Here is a 20,980-nt window from a genome sequence, read left to right as displayed (position 1 = left end):
AGAAGACAACAGTGACAGCATTGTGACTCTAGTAAATGTAATTGCTGAAAGTGGGGAACTTCTTTACCTCATTATAGTTTTTCCTGATCAGAATGACACAGAAAAGAACAAAAACAGTTATTAAGTCAGTGATGACTGATATTTTAAAAAAATTAAGCCCCCAATTCCAGATGGCTACATCCAATGAACTGAATTTGGGAAGTGACTAAGCTGCCAAAAAAACTGTGCAATATCATTAGAAATAGTTACTGCTCCAGAGGACTGGTGTAAAACAAATGCAAAATATGTGGTTTGAAAGCTGTAAGAGTAATGTAGAAAAATTTAGACAAGTAAGTCATAGACTTTATGAATTATCTCAAATGATAATTTAAAGAAGAATACAGAAGAATAAATAAATCAGCAGAAACCACAGGTCAGGGCATTTACCACATGATTTTTTTTTGCAAAGAAGAAGAAAAAAATGTCCCATTAATTTCTTTTCGATTCTTTTCCTTTCATTTCTTTGGGAATACTTTCATGAAGTGGTAGAAAACAGGCAGTCAGAATGATGTAGCTAGTCAAAAAGCCTTAGGCAAGGTAACAGACAAGCTGTAAAAGAAAGCATGGAGGGGCTAAAAGGTAAAGTTTGATTGTGTAGCAGAAGCTGACCTCAGATATAGATGTTAGAGATTTTAATTCTTGCGAACAGTTAGCAGAGGGGATACTTCAAGGATACTGCACCTGGCCATGTTGATAAATGGGTTGGTTGAGCCCAGGACAGGATGTTAATGACAAGTTTGCTTTCATGCCTTCAACATGAAATCCGCTGCCATGGCTACAATGTGGTTCTGTCCTTGCCTCTCTGACCTTCCACCAGAAGACCTTGGGCTGGCCCTCACCCCTTCATCTCTCAGCCTCAAAAACCTGTTTTGCCTTTATTTCTGAGATGCCTTGGTTGACTGTAGGGAGAAACTGTAGAGGTGAATAGGAGATCCAATTCCTTTTCTTTGCCTGGTATAATCAAGACATCTCCCAGCATCAGAACAGGTAATTTCCATCAACACCAAAGCAAGGTTTAGTTCCCAAGCTATGTAGGGCTAGAAGCCATGAATGGAAAATTCCCAGATTTTCCTTCCCTGTCCCTTTGCAAGTCCCAGGTAAATAGTGCAAAAGATGGACTGGCAACTTCATCACATTTATGCTAGTCAGTTGAAACTAATTTCAACGTTTCCAACTATGAAACATTTCTTCACATTTCCAGAACCACTTAGCTCATTCTTCTGACCTTCCAGGAGCCTTGAAGACCCTTTTATCATGATGTTCTGCATGTAAATAATCCAGCATGTACCAGCCTATCTGTCTCCAGCTTTCCTGGTTTTCATAAACAATTTTGTGCAATAGGCTTACTCAGACTTTTGTTAACTTTGGACCAGCCCTTTGTGCAGCAGCTCTGCATTGCTTAATCTGTTTATTAAAATATCTGTCAAAAAGATTAAACAGTGAGAGAGAAGAAAGAGCAGATGGCACCATATTATTTGCATTAGTCAGGACCAAGGATGGCAGTGAAGAACATCTGACAGAGCTATGTATGTTCAGTCACCACAACAGCAAATGAAACTCCATATGGAAGACTGAAGGGTAAGCAAAGCTGGGGGTAGAGAGAGGGAGAGCATAAACAATGTGCAGAACTTTCAAGTGGCACCAGCCATTCCCTTGTGAAATACTTTGTTGCATACAGGCTAATGAAAACCATTGCTCAGCCTATGGTTGTGTTGACAAGGGAAAAGCAGGAAATTAGGATGCAGGAAAAATGAACTGGCAATGTATACAGAGAACCCAGATATTGCTTCATCTGGAAAAATATAAGCAGACCCATCTCTGGCATCTGCCGGAGAAATTACAAAGCTGGGAAAGAGAAGTTGGTGATGAAAACAATTAGGGGCTTGGAAATATTCCCATGGAGGGACTGGAGAGATTCTAAAGTCTCTTGGCTTTAGAAAGGAGGTAAATGAGAGAGAAGGCAGTGAAGGTTTGCAAAATAATGAATGGCCTAGCATGGGCAGGTTGTAAGAACTAGTCTCAAAACTCAGAACAAAGCAAGAGGGATAAGAAATGGGAAAGACAATGAGGCTGAAAGGTGAGCATGACTCAAAGGGACATAAATATCAAAACAAAATATCTGAAACTGTTGCAAAGATTTTGTGGGGCAGATAATAAGCTTCGTGTTTCAGGGCTGAAGCTGACCCATGCTTATTAGTAATCAAGAGGAGACCCCTCAGGGTACAGAGATGATTACTCCATAGACATTTCCATGGTTCATCCCTCCTTCCTTTGGAACATCTGGTGCTGGCAACTGTCCAAAATAGGAGATGGGACTGAGAGAATCCCTCAGGCCAGATACTTTAGTAATTCCTGATTGCCTAAAAACATTCTAAATTTTCATTTCATTGTTATTCCCTGAGAGCAAACAACTTCTATGCTCTTTTTGACTCACCTCTCCATTTTAGTCCCATGAGATTTTACCAGCCAGATGCTGTATGTGTGTGAGTGTATTTAAGGAAGACTTCATGACTCTACAGTTCCTGTATTACCTCAGGGCTTGTCTTTAGGGACTCTGTATTAACTGGACTGGCTTTTTTCCCTCTAGCCTCCACAAGCTCAGCCTGTGTCAATGAAATCTCAGACTGGACCTCCACTTGGACAACTGTCACAACCACGGCCTCCTCCACAAGGTACAGTTCTCTGATTCCCATGTCAGTGGTGACTCTGAGTCATATCAGTTTGCCTTCTAAATAAAAGGTATCAGGATAAAGGTTTTGTTCATTTTCCAATTCACTGCCAAGCAGGCAGCAAATTCAGTGTACTATTAAAGCAAATACTGTCATATTCCACAGAAGCTTAGAAAGTGCGATGAAAATTTGATATAGATCCAGTTGATACCACTGGTAGGACTTGGCTCAGCAAAACAAAGCCACTTGAACTGGCACTGGAGGAGGATTCTGGGCACAGAGTATATTGTGTTTGCACAAAGCTGTGCAGTTACAAGTGTTAAGAATTGATAAGAAGATGCTAGTGTTGTCAGGCTTGGAACAGACAGCAACGTTGCAATGCCAGGATCATTGATCCATCTGTCCAGGAGCTCCCATGTCAGCAAGAGCACACCTCCAGCTCCTCCTGACAGCAGAAGCAGTTCTGACTTATGTGGCTTGGTCAGAACAAGAAGTTTGGCTTATTGTCCTGATGTACACTGAGGTGATGAAGCACAGGGCTGCCCCATGGGTAGCCAGATCACACCAACCACTCAATTCACATAACTCATTAGACCCTCATTTTTGCCACCTTCCCTTCCTTTCTCCATTTCAACCTTCTACCAAATTAACATCCTCCTCTAATTATCTTTTCCTCATTGGTCATTGTTTTGCTGCATCCAAAATTGAGCATTTCTATGTAATCTTGGCATTCCATACTATTACTGATATGAGCTGTTGGCCTTGCAGGATACTACTCTCCATCTGTCTCCAGTACTCCCCTTCAATTCTCTGTAAACTTTTTCTCACATAACTCCCCTGACCAGCTGTGAAATCCAGCCAGACCTCACAACACTATCTATAACTTTTGTCAGGTTCTCACAGTATTATCTGTCTTGTCCAGCAATTTCTCATGTCATGTCCAATTGTTTTCCACATCCTCTTCAGTTCTGAGAGCCTGCTGCCAAAGCAACTGAAGGCATTGGGTGATGGTTCTGGAACAGAGGGTAGGAATAGGATGGAATGTCTCACATCAAACTGCTGGGCCCGTGAAGGGACTGCTAACCCAAACCAGCAGGGTCAGCTTACATTACCCACACAGTTGCTTCTCCAGTGACTCTTCCTTACCCAAGCAGGAAGTGCTCACCAAGGATAAGAAACACCAGATACATGAAGAGTAAGGCAGGTTGAAGTGACTCCCTTTGGGGAGAGCGGAGAAATTTCTTTAGTGCTGAAGAAGGTAGAGAAATGGACAACCCTAGAGAGAAGGAAATCACACCAATTTTAAGCCTGTAAGAGAGTATTTGCCATATTCTTCTCCATTAACTACTCCAAAGAGTCTCTCCTCTTAGCAAAACCCATCCTTCCATAGAGATGTTCCATGCTTGTTGCCCACCACATGCACTTCCTCATGTTTATGTCTACATGTCCCTTTCAGGTGGACCACGCCAGCCACAAGGATCTCAGCCTCCCCGAACAAACCCACCCCCACAGCAGCGGCTGTCTCCTCAAGGACAGCAGCCCCAGAGTCCCCAGTCCACTTCCCCTCAGCAGCAAAGGTCACCTGGATCTCCACAGCAAATCCGATCAGCAACTGGCTCCTCTCCAGTCCAGGCCTCCAAGGCAGGCACGTTCCCTCCACAGCAGCCTCGGCCTCCTGCCCAAGGCCGGGCTCCCAGCCAGCCGAGCCCCACGGAAATGTCCAAGCAGCAAACCACCCCACACCCACACCTGAAGTAAGTCTTTGACAGACTCCTAGTATCTGTAGATATTAGAATAAGGCTGTCCAGAAAGTATCCTGAGATGACGTGGAGAATATATCACCTGTTGTCAAGCAGCAGTCCCCAGGGACAAAGGCCTGCACAACTGTGAGTGACTTCAAAGGTAAATGTGTATCCCTTGGCATAACAGCGCACCAGTGACCTGTTGTCAGGAAAACCAGGTTGTATTTGACATCACAAAGATTTCACATTCTTCCTCTTGTTCATGTGCTCAGTGTTCATCATGTGCTCTACCCCGGCCATATCAACAGAGCCACCACCTTCCCAGCAGGGTGTATAATCCTCCCAGGCTGCAAACAGCACAGCATTGGCCAGAAAGCTCACCAGGGGTTATTCCTTCACTATTTCCTAAGTGCAGGAGCCACAAAGATTCTTTTTGCATTTGGTAACAAAAAGGCTGGGAAGACAGGGGGACATGGCCCTATTCATGTATATAAAATTCCAGATGGTGACTGTATGTGGAAGCACTCTTCTGGAGCAGAGCACACTGCTGAACTGTTGTGGATCTTTGGAAGCAGCTTTTGTTGTCACCCTGTGTGGAGAATATCTAGCTGGCGCCATGACAGGAAAACTGACCAAAAAAAAGGTCTGACGCTGACAAAAAGTTAGCACAAGAAAATTGGTATGAACAGGCCAGAATAAAACATAGGCTAGGAATAAGAGGACAATTTCTGAGAAGCAGAGGAGCGATGTTCTAGAACAAGCTTTCAGTGATCATGTTTACACAAGCAAGATATACTAAAAGAGATGTACTTAAGGATCAAACTGTTGGTTTGCTAAGGATGCAGTCTACACACTATACATATTTCAGATACTTTTTCCAGTCTAGTTTTGTGCTGGATACCGATTACTGATCAGAAGAAACTAAGCATGGTAGCAGGGAAAACTGGGACATTTACTTCAAAAGCTCATCCTGATCTGAACTTGATCACTAGCAGATACACAGCCAGCAGGAGCAGTGTGGTCAACCCAAAGACCTGCATTAGAGAGTTGACAGTCAGAGCAGACAGGCTGGCGAGGGCAGGAAACAGCACACATTGCCGGGGATCTGGATACCAACTTACCCAGCCTCTTGGGCTCTCACAGCTGAAAGGCCAAGACCATCATTACTGGTAAGGCTGATGAAAGACAGGTGACCCCCAATATTAATCTCTTCTTCTGTATTAGTAGTGAAATTACTTCAGGGTGTCTCACAACAGCCTCACCAAATAGCAACTGCATACTTCTAGTCAGATGTTTTTATCAACACCTACCAGTTTGGACTGAGCCATTTGCCCATGCCTCATTCTGTCCCACCTCCCCCATTCCTGGATATCTTAGCACATGGATATTTTCCATGCCAACCTATCTTTTTACCCTAGCATTTGTTTTTGTGATGAAACACTAAGCTTGAGTAACCAGCTTTGAATTCCCACCTTCTCCTGCTGAGACTGAACTCTGTTTTCCCTTTCAGCAAATCGCAGTCCCTGACAAACAACTTCAGCATACCTGAGTCATCTCAGCGAGGAAATGCCACTGAAGATGAAGCAAAAGCTGAGACCATCCGCAACCTGAGGAAATCATTTGCTAGCCTGTTTTCTGATTAACAGTCCTGCAGCTGGATCTGTGCTTTTGTCAGCCCTCACTCTACATTATGTCATACCTGATGTCATCCTGGAATACAGTCAGTGAACCCAGCGATTTACAACTAACACCTGGGTAAAGGGAATTTAGAGAACTATAGTTGTTTTAATACAAAGAAAATATTCAAATAATGATCTGAAAAGTGACTGTATAAAAGTGTCAGTATTTCATTGGGTTTTGTGCATAATCAGAATAATATCTGTTCAAATGACTGAGTTGTAAAGCAAATTTTACTCTTGCTAACCTCTGTGGAGTCAACACAGTTATGACAGTGCAAACTAGGTTTTATTTTAATTTGTATATAGTCAATACAATTGTTAACTTCCAATTACTGAATTCTTGTTAAGATCAAGCTAAAAAAAATTAGGCTTCTTTCAGAAACACCCATGCAAAGGCAGAGTCAAGAATAAGTATCCATTGACCAACAAAGTGAGCATGCTTGAGCATCCAGTGAACTGTGGAATTTCATTATAGCAACTTCTTAAAAGGTCACTTTTCAGAGCAAAACTACGTTCAAGATAAAGACAGTACCAGGCATCAGTAAGCACCAAAGATCACATAAGCAGGTCAGCCAGATGGTCTGCTGCTTTACTCCAGATCATTCTGCTCATAGCAGATAAAACATCTCTGTTTCATGCCTTGCATTTATGTCCCCTGCGTGTGACTCCCGAGGTCTGAGAGAAAAATGTCATGTTCTAACCCTGTAGCCTTAGTTCAAAAACAACCTAAGAAATGGGCATTCCACACAAAAAAACAACTTCTTCCCCTGCCCCTGAAAACACCAGAGTTCACACTCACAGTTCACACAAACTCCAGACAAAACCCAGCTAAACTCCAAGCACTTTGGTGACTTGGTCACATCTGGCTGTATATGTCCCTTAGGAACATGCTTAATTAATAGCAGATCTGATGAAGTGCACATAGTTGTGTGCTGAGTGTTCCATAATACTGAATGGACAGAGAGATGGAGTGAAATCCTGTCTCCCGCCTTGAATTCCCACTGACTTTGCTGGGGTGAATGCAAAATGAATGCAAGGTGACAAACTTGCAATAGAACTGGAAAATTACATTTCACAAATAAGATGACCTGGGTCCTTCCTGAGACACCAAGCCACAGAAGGGCACATATGGGATTGTCCCAAGCAGTAACAATCAGTATTACTTCTCCCTGACCATTCCCAAGAATTATTCTTCCAGAGAAGACAGAGATGGATCTTTGCTGGTGTGCTTTTCCTCTAATCCTGCAACACTGAAAGAAGCTGTGTGTGTCTGTGCACATACACTGGAACTGGGACATGACAAACCCCACACAACCTGTGTTCATGATTGAAAAAACTCATCCTAGGTAAATCCATGTATTTCTAGCTATTTATAACAGCTGAGATCCTACCCCTTGCACCCTGGGAGGTCTGTTTGGAACACACCTAATGCAGATGCCAGTCCTCATCCCACTTCCTCAACATGCAGCTTTGAGGCCAGACTTGGCTTTGTGCTTCCCTTGGCAACTTCACCATGATGATACTTAAGAATGCCCAGGGATGTCAGTAAGTCAAAAAAATTTTTGAGCCAATGGCCCAGATCTTTGCTGTCACTTAAACAAGGAGATCCCCAAAGCAGCAAAAGCAACAGCTGCATTAGCCATCTTGGATTCTTGGATCTTATGATTCACTGGTGGGAGTAAAGCCAAACAAGGAAATCCTTCCTGCACAGCACCTGTAATGAACATCTAAATCCAATGAAGTCATCTGGACCTTGTATGACCTACCCCTGAGCAGGCCTTTGCACATATAATGGCAAATAACAGCACAGCTTTTCCAGATTGGAAGTCCCTCAAGAGACTCATCTGGATCAATGATTTATACCTCAAGTTCAGTATTACAGAACCATCTTATTCTCTGATGGTTTGTCTTCTGTTTTGCTTTCCTCATCTCTGTGCTGTCCTTCAGGGTTTGATAAGCAGTTTACCATGTAGCATCATAAATATATGTCATCATCTGAGAAAAAAAAAACTCCAGTCCCTGCTGTGTTGTCTCCAGGAGCAATAAAAGAGTGAGAAATGGCCTTGAGCAAGCAGTGTCCCACTGGCAAGAGAAGTAGATTAACAGGCTTCACTTTATGTAGAAGAGGATTTCCTTCTGTAACACTTCCCTCAGCATGGTTTATGCCTTTCCCTTCTGAATGGTCACCAGAGATGCAGAGACAGAAATGAAAGTTTACTGAGGAGAACCCTCAATTGCTTTATCCCCTGAAATTCCATGATTCCCTCACCAATAGACCATATACAAAAAAGGAATGGTGACTAGTACGACATGGTCCCATAAATCAACAGCAGTTCATCACTGAAAGTGCAACAGCTGGGTAATTTGCTGAGGCTGCATTTGAACACAGCAGGGCTGTCCTCTGACAGACCACAGGAACAGGACAGCACTGTCAGCCTTCATTCCCAGTAGTGACTCAATCTCTTCATTTGCCTACAGCTCCCAGCTGTCGCCTTTTGAGGGACAAGCAAACAGAATTGCATCTCACTGCCTAGCTTTAAGTTGTAACATCAAGTACAAACAACAGGCACTCTGAGCTTAATTTAGTTAGTCCATGGTTCCTGAAAAAGCACCTTCAGTTCTATTCACAGAAGTGCTTTAAAGCAGTGAGTTGATTTCTAAAGTTAGAATGATGAAAATCTGTTGTGTCCTATAACTGTTCCAACAGTACACTTCCCATCTACAGCTATGATGCTCACATACTAGATGTGCTAACAGGAGATTCACAAATGCATCATCCCATCTTCAAATTATCACCTTTGATGCTGGCTTTCTACTCCAAAATCCCTACCCTCTAGAAAAAGAGAAGAGAGAATACAAGGGGTATTCTTCTTTTATATGAATGGAAAACAAAGGTACACCCAAGAGGCATTTAGGTACCTAAATATAACTGTAGGGGCAGTAAGAAAACAACAGAAAAACTGGTAAAGAGAAGCTACATTTAAATCACAAGGCACATAAGTCCCACAGCACACCTTGGGATCTTTCTCACACAGATGTGAACACCTAGAACATGGTCAAAGCTTCTTTTGTCCTATTTGCTTTAAGTTTCTTCACACGGAAGCCAGGAAACATGAATAGATTTGTGTGTTTGGGTCCAGCCCAAGAAGTAGCTGGGACACAGCTACGACACCCAATCATATCCACCACCTGGAAAATTAGTTTACATTTTGCTGTTTAGCTACAAACTGAAGAACACCTTGACTTTCTTGTCATAGCTAGGTGTGGTATTTCAAGAGGAATGGAACACACATTCCCAGGCAAGCTAAGGTCCAGCAGAACAGCAGTCCTGCTTACAAAATACCACTTGTAAATGCAGTGGTATTTTAAAGTCTTCCAATAATCACAAGCAGGTACGTAAGACCTTGTGTATGGCTCATAGACCTTGTGCATGGCTCAGCTGCTTCATCTGGTTGGCCTGAAGTTTCATAATTAAGATAAAACAATACATAGAAAAGCCAAGGATAATAGTTCCTTATTTCCAAGTGACTCAGTAGCAACCTTTACAGTGCTAGATACTGATTAGTACAGGTAAGGAATGGTCATCTTAAGGCATTTCATCTTTTGTGATTTCTCTTTTATCACTTGCAACAGCAATGATATACACACTTAACTTAGGAGCTGGGAAATAAAAAAAAAAAAAAAACCAAAACAAGCAGGTAGTTTTCAAGTATTTCCTCTGTTTTGTCTTCTAATTTTATACTGTTGGTCCTGAGATACTCACTTTATACTTGATACCCTGTTTTATGAATAACAGGAACTCCTCTATAAGGAACTTTACAGTTCCAGCTAAGTCAGATTTCTTAATCTTTGGTTCACAACACCTTTACTACAATGTGAGGGACAACAAAAAAAGGGAAGGAGTATCTTCAGGTCACTTAGTGGTGTATGTGTAAAAGGGCTGAGTTCATTACTTCAAAACCAAACATTTCAATGACAAAATCCAGGATAAACTGAACCTCTGGCATCAGCCTGCAGAAGTATGACTTCATGGTTGTCTTCAGCAAAGACGGCCCAATTCCAGAGCAGCACGTGGCTCGCCAGCAGGGCAAACCATGCACCTGTCATCAAGGCATTGGCAATGTGAGCACCACTGGCACCACAAAATTAACTAACATGCATTATGTTGTCACTGTTCCCAGAAATAGCTTGGAAAAAAAGGAAAAAGGTAAGTTATTAATTATTTTATCAGTTAAAGCTCTGTAACCTTATCTGAGTATTATTTATGCATTGCTGAAGCACTGAAGCATTGCTGAAGCATGACAAGGACAAAATTGTACAAGACCAATACAGTGTAGATTTACCTTTTCCTTTTTATAGTCAGTGGAATATAAAGAATTGCTGCAAACTCTAAGAGATCTGACTATACATTTCACTGGTGAAAATGCTTTTGGAACAAGGCAATTCAACCACAGAAGGAAAAAGTTAAAAGTTAAGGCTAATCTTGGTAAGGAAGGAAAACTATCTCTGCGAAGAAGAAAAGGAAGAAAGAAGCAATACAACTTTTGACAGCAAAATAAAGTATTATATTTTACTTCCACTGGCAAAACTCCCTGACCTTACTAATGTCAGCTGAATTTATACAAAACGAGAAAATGAACCACTGAAATCTCACCTGAAAAAGCACATAAGAATTACTGATTAAATAGCTTGTATTTAACAGGAAATGTCACTCCATTTCCACAGCTGGAATTTCAAAAAAGTTTTAGAAAATAGTATCAGTTGTCACAACAGCCATTAGTACCATTCACATTTATAGAAACACTGAGATCAATCATCTTAAAAAATACATAAGAAATTAAAAGTTCTAGCAAAGTTCAGTCATTCCAGTCTTCCTTTAATTGAGCTCCAGCATCAGTTTGCAGGTCTCATCAGGAAACTTTACCAGTGGTCTTGTTAGCTGCTCATTAGTTAATAAGACAACACTTGAAAGGTGCTCATAACATGCTACAACACTTTTTTTTTTTTTGGCAAGTTATCATCTGATACTTAAGTAATGGAACTAAATGGAATTTACTAAAGTCAGAATACGTTCTGCTTCTTATAATGTTGTGATCCCATCCCCACTGTAACCAGGTCAGCCTATTTAATTCTTTAAGTATGTCAGATAGGAAGAACAGATGCATTTTCACACCACTTTTAGTCACAGTAGATGCAGTCACATACTACAGATCCTTATTTGTAAAGTCAAGGACAAAGTCAAAAGTTTTGCTGCTGATTCTTTGTAAAATTGCTCTGTTTCTGCTTAGACTTCTGAGTTGCACTGTGGCATGATTTTACTCAATTGTTTGTAAAATGAATTAATTTGTGTTCTAATATTTCCATTGTAAAGAAAATCCCTTTGCTGTATTCTTTGTGCATTAAGTAACAATACAAAAAAGCTTTTTACTTAATAAAATATTAAAGGAAAAAGGAAACAACACCTTTAAAAATTTCCATGAACACACATCCACCATAACAGCGGCAGTATCCTTTCTATGTGGTAACTTTTTTGTTAATAAAGATTATTAATTAGCTGAGTAGATTTTAAACAAAACCTTTCATCCTGGCAATGCAGTAAAACTCTTCAAATAAAACAGACAAGTAGAGGGCTTGTATTTAAAGTGCTCTTTATCTGATGCAGTAAGGATTTGGCCGTTATTCTGGTCTCTAAGTAGCACTTCACAGACGATTAAGGGCAAGGAGGGGGGCAGCAGAACAAACTGCTCTAAGTCGTAGCTCTTTGAGGAACAGACCTTAAGTGCCAGGTATTACAGCACTACCAGAGCACAAAACAAACCCAGCCTCTGCAGTTGGGACATCACCATGCACACATGTTCTTGACACAATCTGAAGGCAGATGTTAGTGCCTGGGATTTGCAATCTCCTACAGTTAGAAAGCAAGCTCAGTAACTACAGAACTCCCTGCAGGAAAAAGCAGCAATCAAATGAATGCACGGCGAATGTCCATGGGGCGGCCCCGGCTGGGTCGAGGTGGAAACCTCTCACTGGGACCAACTCGTCCTGGAAGCGTGGGGTTTGCTCCAGGTAGGGAGCCAATGGGGTCAAAATGTGGTCTGAATGGAGGAAACTGACCTGGTGCTTCTCCCTGGCCAGGAATGAGTGAGTTAATTGGGTCTCCAACATATGGAAGTGTTGGTCTCTCATCATATTCTCCCCCAATGATCATTGGGGGATAGATTGGATTTGATGGGAATGGGTTGGGTGGAAAGGGATTAGGGTAGAATGGGTTGGGATGAAAGGGGATTGGATGAGGTATAGGGGGCAGAAGCATCATGTGCCTCCATCTCAGAGCTTCCTTCTTCTGCTTCAACTTTTTCTTGTATAGCTGCAGACAAAAAAAAAAAGCATTTTAAAGCTCTATAAGTGTTCCAGCTTCAGCAGCTGCATTCAGTTTTACAGCACTTCTCAAAAACGTGCTCCTCACCAGCCTGAAAACTCAGACCAGCAATTCCCCTGCCCACCAAATACCAGGCACAGCACCCCTGAAGATCTCTAAACCTCATGGAGCATGCACCACAACTTGTTGATGTTCCTTTCCACTAGTCTGATCAACATGCACACATAGAATACCACACTTCTAAGCTAAACTTTAACTCAAAGTTACTGCCTCCCAAAGTCTATACTTAATTCTCAAACTAAGATTGATCTCAGAGAGATTATATTAAAAAGCCACCTACTTCTTTCCAATCTGTGTCACGAGGTCTTGCAATAGGATCTACAAAGAGAAGCAAAGCATTAGGAAAAGCAACAGATCTTGTGCCACAGATACCTGCAGTTTGTCAGAATGCAAAGAATAATCAAGATATGAAAAACACTTTTGGTCAATACATCCTTTTCTAAAGATAATGTATCTTAAAAAATATAAAGCTCCAGGTCCATTTGATAGGTAATCTACTTGCACACCCATTCCATGTAAAGCATGATCATGAAATGTTATTAAATACAGAAATCCCAGAAACATAATTTCTGCCTTCGCCTTCTGACAGCACTTCCCCTGATTACCTTTGTTTCTTAACTCTCTTGTGAGAAATTGAAGCAGGAATATATCTTCCCTCCATTTCCTAATATCTGCAGTAGCCAATACACCAAGATAGCAAAGGAAATAGATGAAAACAAGGAAAGCCTGCACCACACAATGGGATGAACCATGTGGAGCATCAATAATGGCTCAGAAGACTGCCAACCATTTTCCTTGGTAGAAAACTCTGCATCCCCCTGAATCACACACTGATCAACTGCACTGATTAGTATCACAAACAACTGCATTACTCACAGTGTTTCAATATCATTATTGGTTGCCTGAGGAGCCTTTTATCAAAGCCTGTCAGAACTAACCCCTCTGTTAACATGAGAACATAATGAGAAAAAGATGTGCCTAATACTACCTCGGAAATCCCGCAGATACATAAACCTCCAGAGAAGCTGGTCATTGGAAGCTGTGTAGAGATCACGGCAAACAGCGGAGAGAGAGATGAGGGAACGGACATCCAGAAGTCTGAAAATTCGAAGCTTGAGCTCAAGAGGAAGGACCACTAACCCAAACACATCTGGCAAGTTCAAAGCTACAGAAAGGAGAAAGAAAGTTCAGAAAAAATGCAGTAAACTCGACATCTCTTAGGTAGTGCTTCTATCTCCAAAGTCCCTAAAAGAAAGAAAGAATATTATAATCTTTCCCTTACATCCTCTCCCTTTGATGCCTGAGTTACACCACTTTGCTGAGCAATTACTGTGATGTGACTCCTTGCAAAACAGATCTCTTGCAACTCTAACTACACTTAAGAGGAGCACAAAATAGGGCAAATGACACTTTATACTGAGCACTATGCCTAAGAATCATTGCACACCAAATTATGCTTATAGGCCACAGAGCTAAGGAATAAGTAGAGGGAAAAAAGACCTGCCCAATTTCATGACCCTGCAAAAAAGACAAATATAGAGCACATGCTTCACATAAAATCTTCATGCACTGAAGTCTAGAGGGAATTCCATTGTCTTCAGAATACAAAGCTGAGACCATTTATGGCAGTAAATATGCAGAGAAAGCCTGGGTTCCTACTGCTTCACAAACACCAGCCTGGGTTACTTCCTACCATCCTCTCCAAGCCCTCAATGACCGTTCCTAGTAAGATCATTCCTGAGGTCAGACTTGCAAAATAAATGTTTCTGTTTTGACAAAGAAATAGATCAAAACTACAGAACTACTGCTATAAAATTATTGTGGTAGGATTTCTTCATCATTATGCATGGAAAACAGCCACTCCATTTCCATCTCTGAAGTGAGAGTAGAGCAATCAAAATTAAAACCAGAATTATATTAACATTTTCTGAGTTACAAAGATTAATATGATTTCTTTAGCATGTATATTTTACTTTATTTTTACTGCTTATACGCCTATCACTGAACAGCTGTTTCTAACATTCTTCCTTCAAGGCTTTAGATTGACTCCCTTCCTTCCATCCTCAAAAATTAAATACCATCTTTAATTGCAAATATTTTCTCTCACCTTGTCGGGCAGCAGCTAGGAGAGAGTAAACCAGTTGGTCTTTAAAGAGACGGGACAATTTCTGAAGGTCTTTGTAAACACCTGCAACCTTCTCTATCAAAGAAGAGAGGGAAAAAGCTTAACTTCAAGAGGTTATAATGCAACAATTATATAAGAATTACAGTTTTCTTATTAGCACAGCTTTTTTCTGCTTGTGATCTTGATAGGAGCAGCTCTGCATCTAGAGTGTAATAATCCTGCAACAAGTCAGTCACTAGAAACCATGACTGGGCTAAGCTTTTCCTTCAGCCTTAGAAGGCACAGTTAAGGGAAAGACTTGAGTTTTCTGGAAACAAACTGATTCTCAAGCTGTCAGAGCTTCCTTTGTCAGACTTCAAAGCTCCTGCCTAACACAGATCTATGTTCTAAGAGCCTGCAACCTTCATTTCTCTGACAGAAGTACTCTTCCATGCTGTTCTCTGAAGAAAGAGGAGCAAGAACACTTTAGTGTTATACTGGACACACTTCAGCACTCAGTTAGTTCTTCTACAACCTTTCAATTAGACTTGTATATCAGGGACTACACAGAACATAGGAAATTGAGTCAGCCTGGACTGCCAGTAAAGCAACTCATATCCTCCAGAGAATATAAGGATGGTCAGGTCTGTGCCCACAAAGACCCACATGGATCTGCCCTTCTCTCCTCCCTCAACTTAGTTTTCACTCTAATTTTGGCACTCTGGAGAAACTATGGTTTCTTTTTGTCAGAAAACATGTGGTCAGCACATGTTTTCTGACAAAAAGAATTTAACAACTACAGTACCACAACAAGAGTGTAGGTACCACCAGCCTCTGAAACTCTGAGCTGCCAGGCAGAAAGGGGATATCACTCAGACCTGCTGTCCCAGAGATTCGCACATATGCCTAAGACCTCATAAATAACAGGCATATGGGCCAAATGATAAACTGAGCTTTACAAGGTTCTTTCCTTACATTGTTAATCCAAGAAATTCAATTTGTTCTAACAACAAAATGTGAGTAAATGGCTACACTCTGAAATCCTTTTACCAAGAAGTTATGACTAACCTAAATGGTAACCACACTTTTATTCTTTTTTGCTATTCTGTACCTATTTGGTGTTCTACTAAAGCAAATTCTTACCCACTGTGTCCCTTCTTTACTTTTCAGTTTACTACTATGAGATCATAGCTCAGGCATACCTGGGTCCTGAAAGCAAACAAAGGATGATGGCAATAGCTGGATTCTCTTAACACTTCTAATCTCTTCGTTGATTTTTAATGTTGCTACAAATAAAAGAAAGAAAGACATTTCAAAATTTAAAACACAGAGAGACAACAAAGACCACTTCATTACTTAAGTAATACATAGTCTGGAAGTTTTAAGTCTTGCAGAAAACATAAAAGAAGCCAAAACATTGTAGCTGAAGCAAATCCACTTCCTTCATGTCTGGCAATGTGTACCAAAGTTCCTATGAAATGAGACAACAAACATATTTCTACAATATTGCAATGAAAAGGCCAGCTGAAACTCCTAAGGATTAATCTCTTACAACAACAGGGAAAAAAACAGTCAACACAGAACCTGGAAAAGAGTATTCAGCATCAGGAAGTGGCATCCTCTGCACCTCAGCAACCCAAGTAATAAAGGTGCAGTTCAAAACACACAAAAGCACACTTGAGTTTTCCTAAACAATGGTGATACTTAGGAATGTGCATCCAGGATGAAGACTTGACTGACTTACCATTAATAGCAATAAGATCTCCCAGAGGCACACAAGTCAAACCAGCAAAACCTTCTCCACAAAGGGGATGTGTGTACTGTAGCTTATAAACACCATTCCCTCTCCATTTCTCTGGCATGGAGACTGCCTTGGCTTCTATCCCCTACAAATGTAAAGGGGTAACAAACACACTGTCATACTTTTGCAATGTACCAATGCTGAAGGGTGAGAAAAGGATTGGAAGTTAGGAAATGGCAGAATGATGCTTGCAATTCAACTCTTAGATCAGTTCTAATGACTCAGTGATCATGAAAATATATGATTATAACCATTTTCCCCAAAACTAACAGCAAATCTAAGTGAAGTTCAGTAATTTTTGTCCTGATAGGAACAGACATTCAGTGAACACTCACACCTCTTTCTTTGAGACACATACTTCATTCTGTCATCCATTCCAGCATTCTGACAACTCCTGCACATAATTAATTTGCTGCTCAAAAAAAAAGCTATTGCACCTTTTCTGTGAACTTACCATATTTGACAGGGCTTTAAGAATGATAGTTTGCAGTTAATTAGAAAACCTGATTCAACTAACAGTTTTGCTTTCAATTTCAGTATGAAACAGCTCAGATGGATTATCAGAGTGGGATACAATATAACCACAAGCACAAGTAGGTTCTTTCTTTCCTCTTAAATCTGCACAGCATTCATCTTCCATACCTCCAAGCCTGCTCACTGCCATAAACTTTATTCACAGTGGCAAATGTATTATTTACACAGTATTTCAAATTATGGTGCTACAATGAACTTAGCAGATTTATTAAATTGGTATTGGTCAACCAGACACCCACATGTGCTTAGTCAGCCTCACTGCAAGAAAAAAGATGAGAATTTAAACACCTTACTGAGACCAGATCTTTTTCTCCATGTTCAGCCATGTATTAGTAAACATAAAATGCAAATGAAAAGGGGAAAAGTGAATCCATACATCGTACAGATGTACTGCCATTGGTGCTTGAGTATGACACCTCTACAGATTAGTACAATCAAAGCCAAACTTGGCACTAAGTTGAATATGGAATTAGAGACACTTTTTTGGCAGACTTAGACCTCATTAAATACCATTTGATAGGATATCATTGAGATGATACCGACACTTAAGGCAGTATTTTGGGGAAGTGCCACAATCTAAGCACATTTTCACATGCTTTATAGTAAAAGGCAGAAGCAGGAGGTTCAGCTGGGTCCCAGTGAGGCTGAGGACCAACAGAAACACAAGGACAGGCCTCTTCTTCTAAAAGCTGCTCCAGTCTTCAGCCTGAAAACTTTCTGGGAATTTTGAGAAGCTGATCCTTCAGCAGCCCCTACAGCAAACTGACATATAAAAAGGCAGAAGCAGATCCTCAGATGCAGCTTGTATATTCCACAACTTCCCCACACTGACTCAGAAACTTCTGTTTCTGCTGCACCTACCTACCTGAGGTACATAGCCTGTCTCCATCATGAGAAGATGAACCAGAACGATCAAGGCATCAGTGGCACTGGTACACTCAGCAGAAAGGTAGAGCACCTCTAAGGAATGGGGTGTTTCACCATCAGCAGCTTCACTGCACAGCATGGGTTCAGAGGGATAGGAACCTGTACTTTCTTCCAGGTCAGGATCTTCTGGGACTAATCTAGAAGGAAATTCTTGGCTGGATCCTGCCTTCAGGGGAAAGTAAAGCATATATTTGTTCAGAATATTACACCTCTATATACATCAACATTATACAGCTGCTTATTCCAGCCTGATTCCCCATACAAGTCATATGGATTCATTATACCTCCATTTTCTAGCATTCCAGATGGAGACTGGGGTCATATATGTAGCCCTTGTGGTTTTTAATCCTTATAATGCAAACCCTTCATGAAAGGGTCTGTCATTTTGTTGCATATACTAACTGAAGGCAAAGTGATCATACTATATTAAACCTTCATCAGAATTTTTGCAACATACATAGGAATAACTTAATCACTACAGTATCAATATTTATTTGAACTTAGCCAATATGCATGGCAAGTAACCCAAATGCCAACTTGGGCTGCCAACAAACAACAGGCCTAAACAGCAGGGGAGGAAAAAAAAAAATCGATCAATGGAGTGCATCTGCTGCCACTTGAGGAACACTGTGGCTTCATTGTAGCTTCCTTTCTTATAAATCATGGCATGTTATTAATTAACTGACAAAACTACACACAGACACATTATTAAATAAAAGAAGAATGAAAACTATAAGCAGATTTACCTAAGGTAAGGGTCAGGAAAGGGGGAAAAGATAAGAGCCTGTCTTCAACACTGCCTGTTGCATCTGCCCCAATCTAAACTCGGTTCCTCAAGAAGACGGCACCGAGGCAGGCAAGAAACATAATCCTTACTTCCTTAAGTGCATGTTCCAGCAAAAACATATACTCCTGTAAACCTGAAACACTCTCTCTCTTCTGTGCCACAGTAATATACAATGAACAGAAACAAATTTCCATTCAAATAACCGAGCATGTATCAGACAAGTATAGGGAACCAAATATTCCCAAGAAATTCACTCCTACATAGTACAGCAACTGACACAACAGGACACCTTCCTTTTTGCCTTGTGCTGTACAGAAAAATTCTCATGTACTTACCCTCTCACCACTCTCTTGAACTTCCACCTGAGCCTTCTCATTGTCAGATTGCTCATTCTGCCCTTCTCTTGCACTGTCGGCCTGACTGTTGTTGGGGGTCAAGGTGGACGGCTCATGACCATTCTGAAGTGGGGCAGGAGTAGCAGGAGGAGGAGGTAGGCTGGGTTGTCCATCTGGCTCTTCTAGTAATAAGCATATCAAATCACCAGAAACAATCCCATATGAAGCTAAGGTCTTCTGATCCTCTGTGAGAGCATCTTTTCTGTTCAATGTTATTGAAAACGTGGTATCAGAACTGCAAAATAATTTTAAAAAGCAGTAAGGAAACATGGTTGGCTGCACCTGGATAGCTACACACTGGACATGGCAATTGCTGCTGTGGTTTAGGTGGCCTCATGGTGATTGGGCAAAGATGGGACTTGGTGATCTTGTCCAATCTTCATGATCCTATGATTCTACAATTAGAAATGCATACTGCATATTACAATAGTATTGTGCCACAGGGCTTAATCCACTATTAATTACCAATATATAAAAGAAATATGAGTGAGGGGAAAAAGATTATATGAAATTATGAAAAGATTATATGAAATTATTGCCCCCATGTTTCTCGCCAAAGGACATTTTAAGTTGCTGCAGCTGTTTGGTAAATAAAATTTCATTTACAGAAATTGGTCATAAAACAGTTATGAAGGAAAGCAAGTAAGTGTCCTTCAAAAGAGATTTCACAGCTGGAAAACAAGATCTAAATAAACTACTGCCTCGGATTATTTAAAAATAAATAGTGTTGAAGACTCAACCAACTTGCTTTCTCACCAAGCTAAATATTAATTTCAATGATCAGCAGGTGTCCTATAGAATGCTAGCTGAAAATGAGGATAATAAGATAAGACACTTCAGGCAAAAAAAAAAACCAGAAATGAAACTGGTTAGCAGGGAAGCAGCTACCCAGCAGCAGCTATAAAATACACCCACTGCGGCAAGGCAAGCAGTAACTTCAGATTCCTCCTGCCCACACTGCTGTGTGAATCACCAGTGAAACAGCAGCACGTCGGACCGAATTAAAGGTTTGTGACACAAACCCTTCAGCCAGCATCAGAAAACGCTCCCCTTTTACAGGCGATTCATTTTCCTACGGAGGATGCCGTGAGTTCTTCACAGATAAAATGTTTATGAAACTTCAACCGAGATTGTCCAGGAAGCCTGAGAGAAGTGTAAAACCGAGACCCTACAGCATTTTGTAACTTCAGCGCCGCGCAGAAATCTCAGTCAGCTCTAACCGCGCTGCAACCCGCACTTTGCAACCGAACACTGCCGAAGTTTTGCTTTCCCGCTCCGCAGCGCCCAGCCAGGAAGCAGCCCGGGTCCCAGGCCCGGCAGGAGCCCGGGCAGCCGGTGCCGTGGGCCGGGTAAAGCTGCCGGGCCGGGCGCTGTCAATCCCGGGGATGCGCCCCGGGCCGGGCAGTGCCGCCGCAGCGCCGCGCCCGCCCGGCAGGGGGCAGTACTGCGCTCGGGGCCTGGGGCAGATCCCTCTCCCCGCGCCGCGTGGTACGGCCCCGCCAGCCCGGGTCGCGCACGGATGGCATCGCCTCCCCCCGGCACCCCTCGCGATGGTTCGCTCCGCTCGCTACCTGTACCCCCAGGCGGGCAGCAGGGCCAGGCGCAGCTGCGCGCGCAACTCCCCCAGCGTTGGCTCCGCCCCCTGCACCTCCAGGGCCGCCGTTCGCTTCTGCAGCCGTACGCGGAGCTTCATGGCGGCGGCAGCGGGACGGGCGGGGTCTCCGCGCCCACCTCACGCCCCGAGCGGGCCCCGCCGGGCGGCAGCGGCGGGGAAGGTGGCGATGGGGCGCGGGCGCAAGGGCTGCCGGGCCGGGCCGTTGTTTTGGTTGTCGCGGAACCGCCTCAGCCCGGCCCCGGCCCCGCC

At 42.1% G+C, this 20,980-nt stretch overlaps 2 protein-coding genes across 4 annotated transcripts in view; one reads left to right on the top strand and one right to left on the bottom strand.

The window, feature by feature from the left end:
• SYN3 (synapsin III) overlaps positions 1–11,687 on the top strand; it is a 190,256-nt gene extending 178,569 nt beyond the window's left edge. For both annotated transcript variants that reach the window (XM_066551033.1, XM_066551035.1), the window contains 3 exons: positions 2,627–2,711; positions 4,165–4,462; positions 5,961–11,687. In XM_066551033.1, the coding sequence (XP_066407130.1) occupies positions 2,627–2,711; positions 4,165–4,462; positions 5,961–6,093 (516 nt within the window). In that variant the 3' untranslated portion in view covers positions 6,094–11,687. The remainder of the gene's footprint in view (positions 1–2,626; positions 2,712–4,164; positions 4,463–5,960) is intronic.
• FBXO7 (F-box protein 7) lies at positions 10,672–20,933 on the bottom strand. Of its 2 annotated transcripts, none has more exons than XM_066551036.1 (9): positions 20,688–20,933; positions 19,057–19,351; positions 17,873–18,100; positions 16,417–16,558; positions 15,875–15,958; positions 14,676–14,768; positions 13,557–13,733; positions 12,849–12,886; positions 10,672–12,496 (listed from the first exon to the last, which is right to left on the bottom strand). In XM_066551036.1, exons 1-9 carry the CDS (start codon positions 20,807–20,809, stop codon positions 12,092–12,094), a joined length of 1,584 nt encoding a protein of 527 aa, XP_066407133.1. In that variant the 5' UTR covers positions 20,810–20,933; the 3' UTR covers positions 10,672–12,091. The 2 variants fall into 2 exon arrangements, with proteins under 2 accessions (XP_066407133.1, XP_066407134.1); XM_066551037.1 differs by lacking the exon at positions 20,688–20,933 and adding an exon at positions 20,139–20,393.
• Between the last annotated feature and the right edge of the window lie 47 nt (positions 20,934–20,980).

This window comes from Molothrus aeneus, chromosome 5 (assembly GCF_037042795.1).
Source record: "Molothrus aeneus isolate 106 chromosome 5, BPBGC_Maene_1.0, whole genome shotgun sequence".
Taxonomy (NCBI): Eukaryota; Metazoa; Chordata; class Aves; order Passeriformes; family Icteridae; genus Molothrus; species Molothrus aeneus.
The sequence above is the reverse complement of the archived record's forward strand: the minus strand, read 5'-3'. Positions and strand labels throughout refer to the sequence as shown.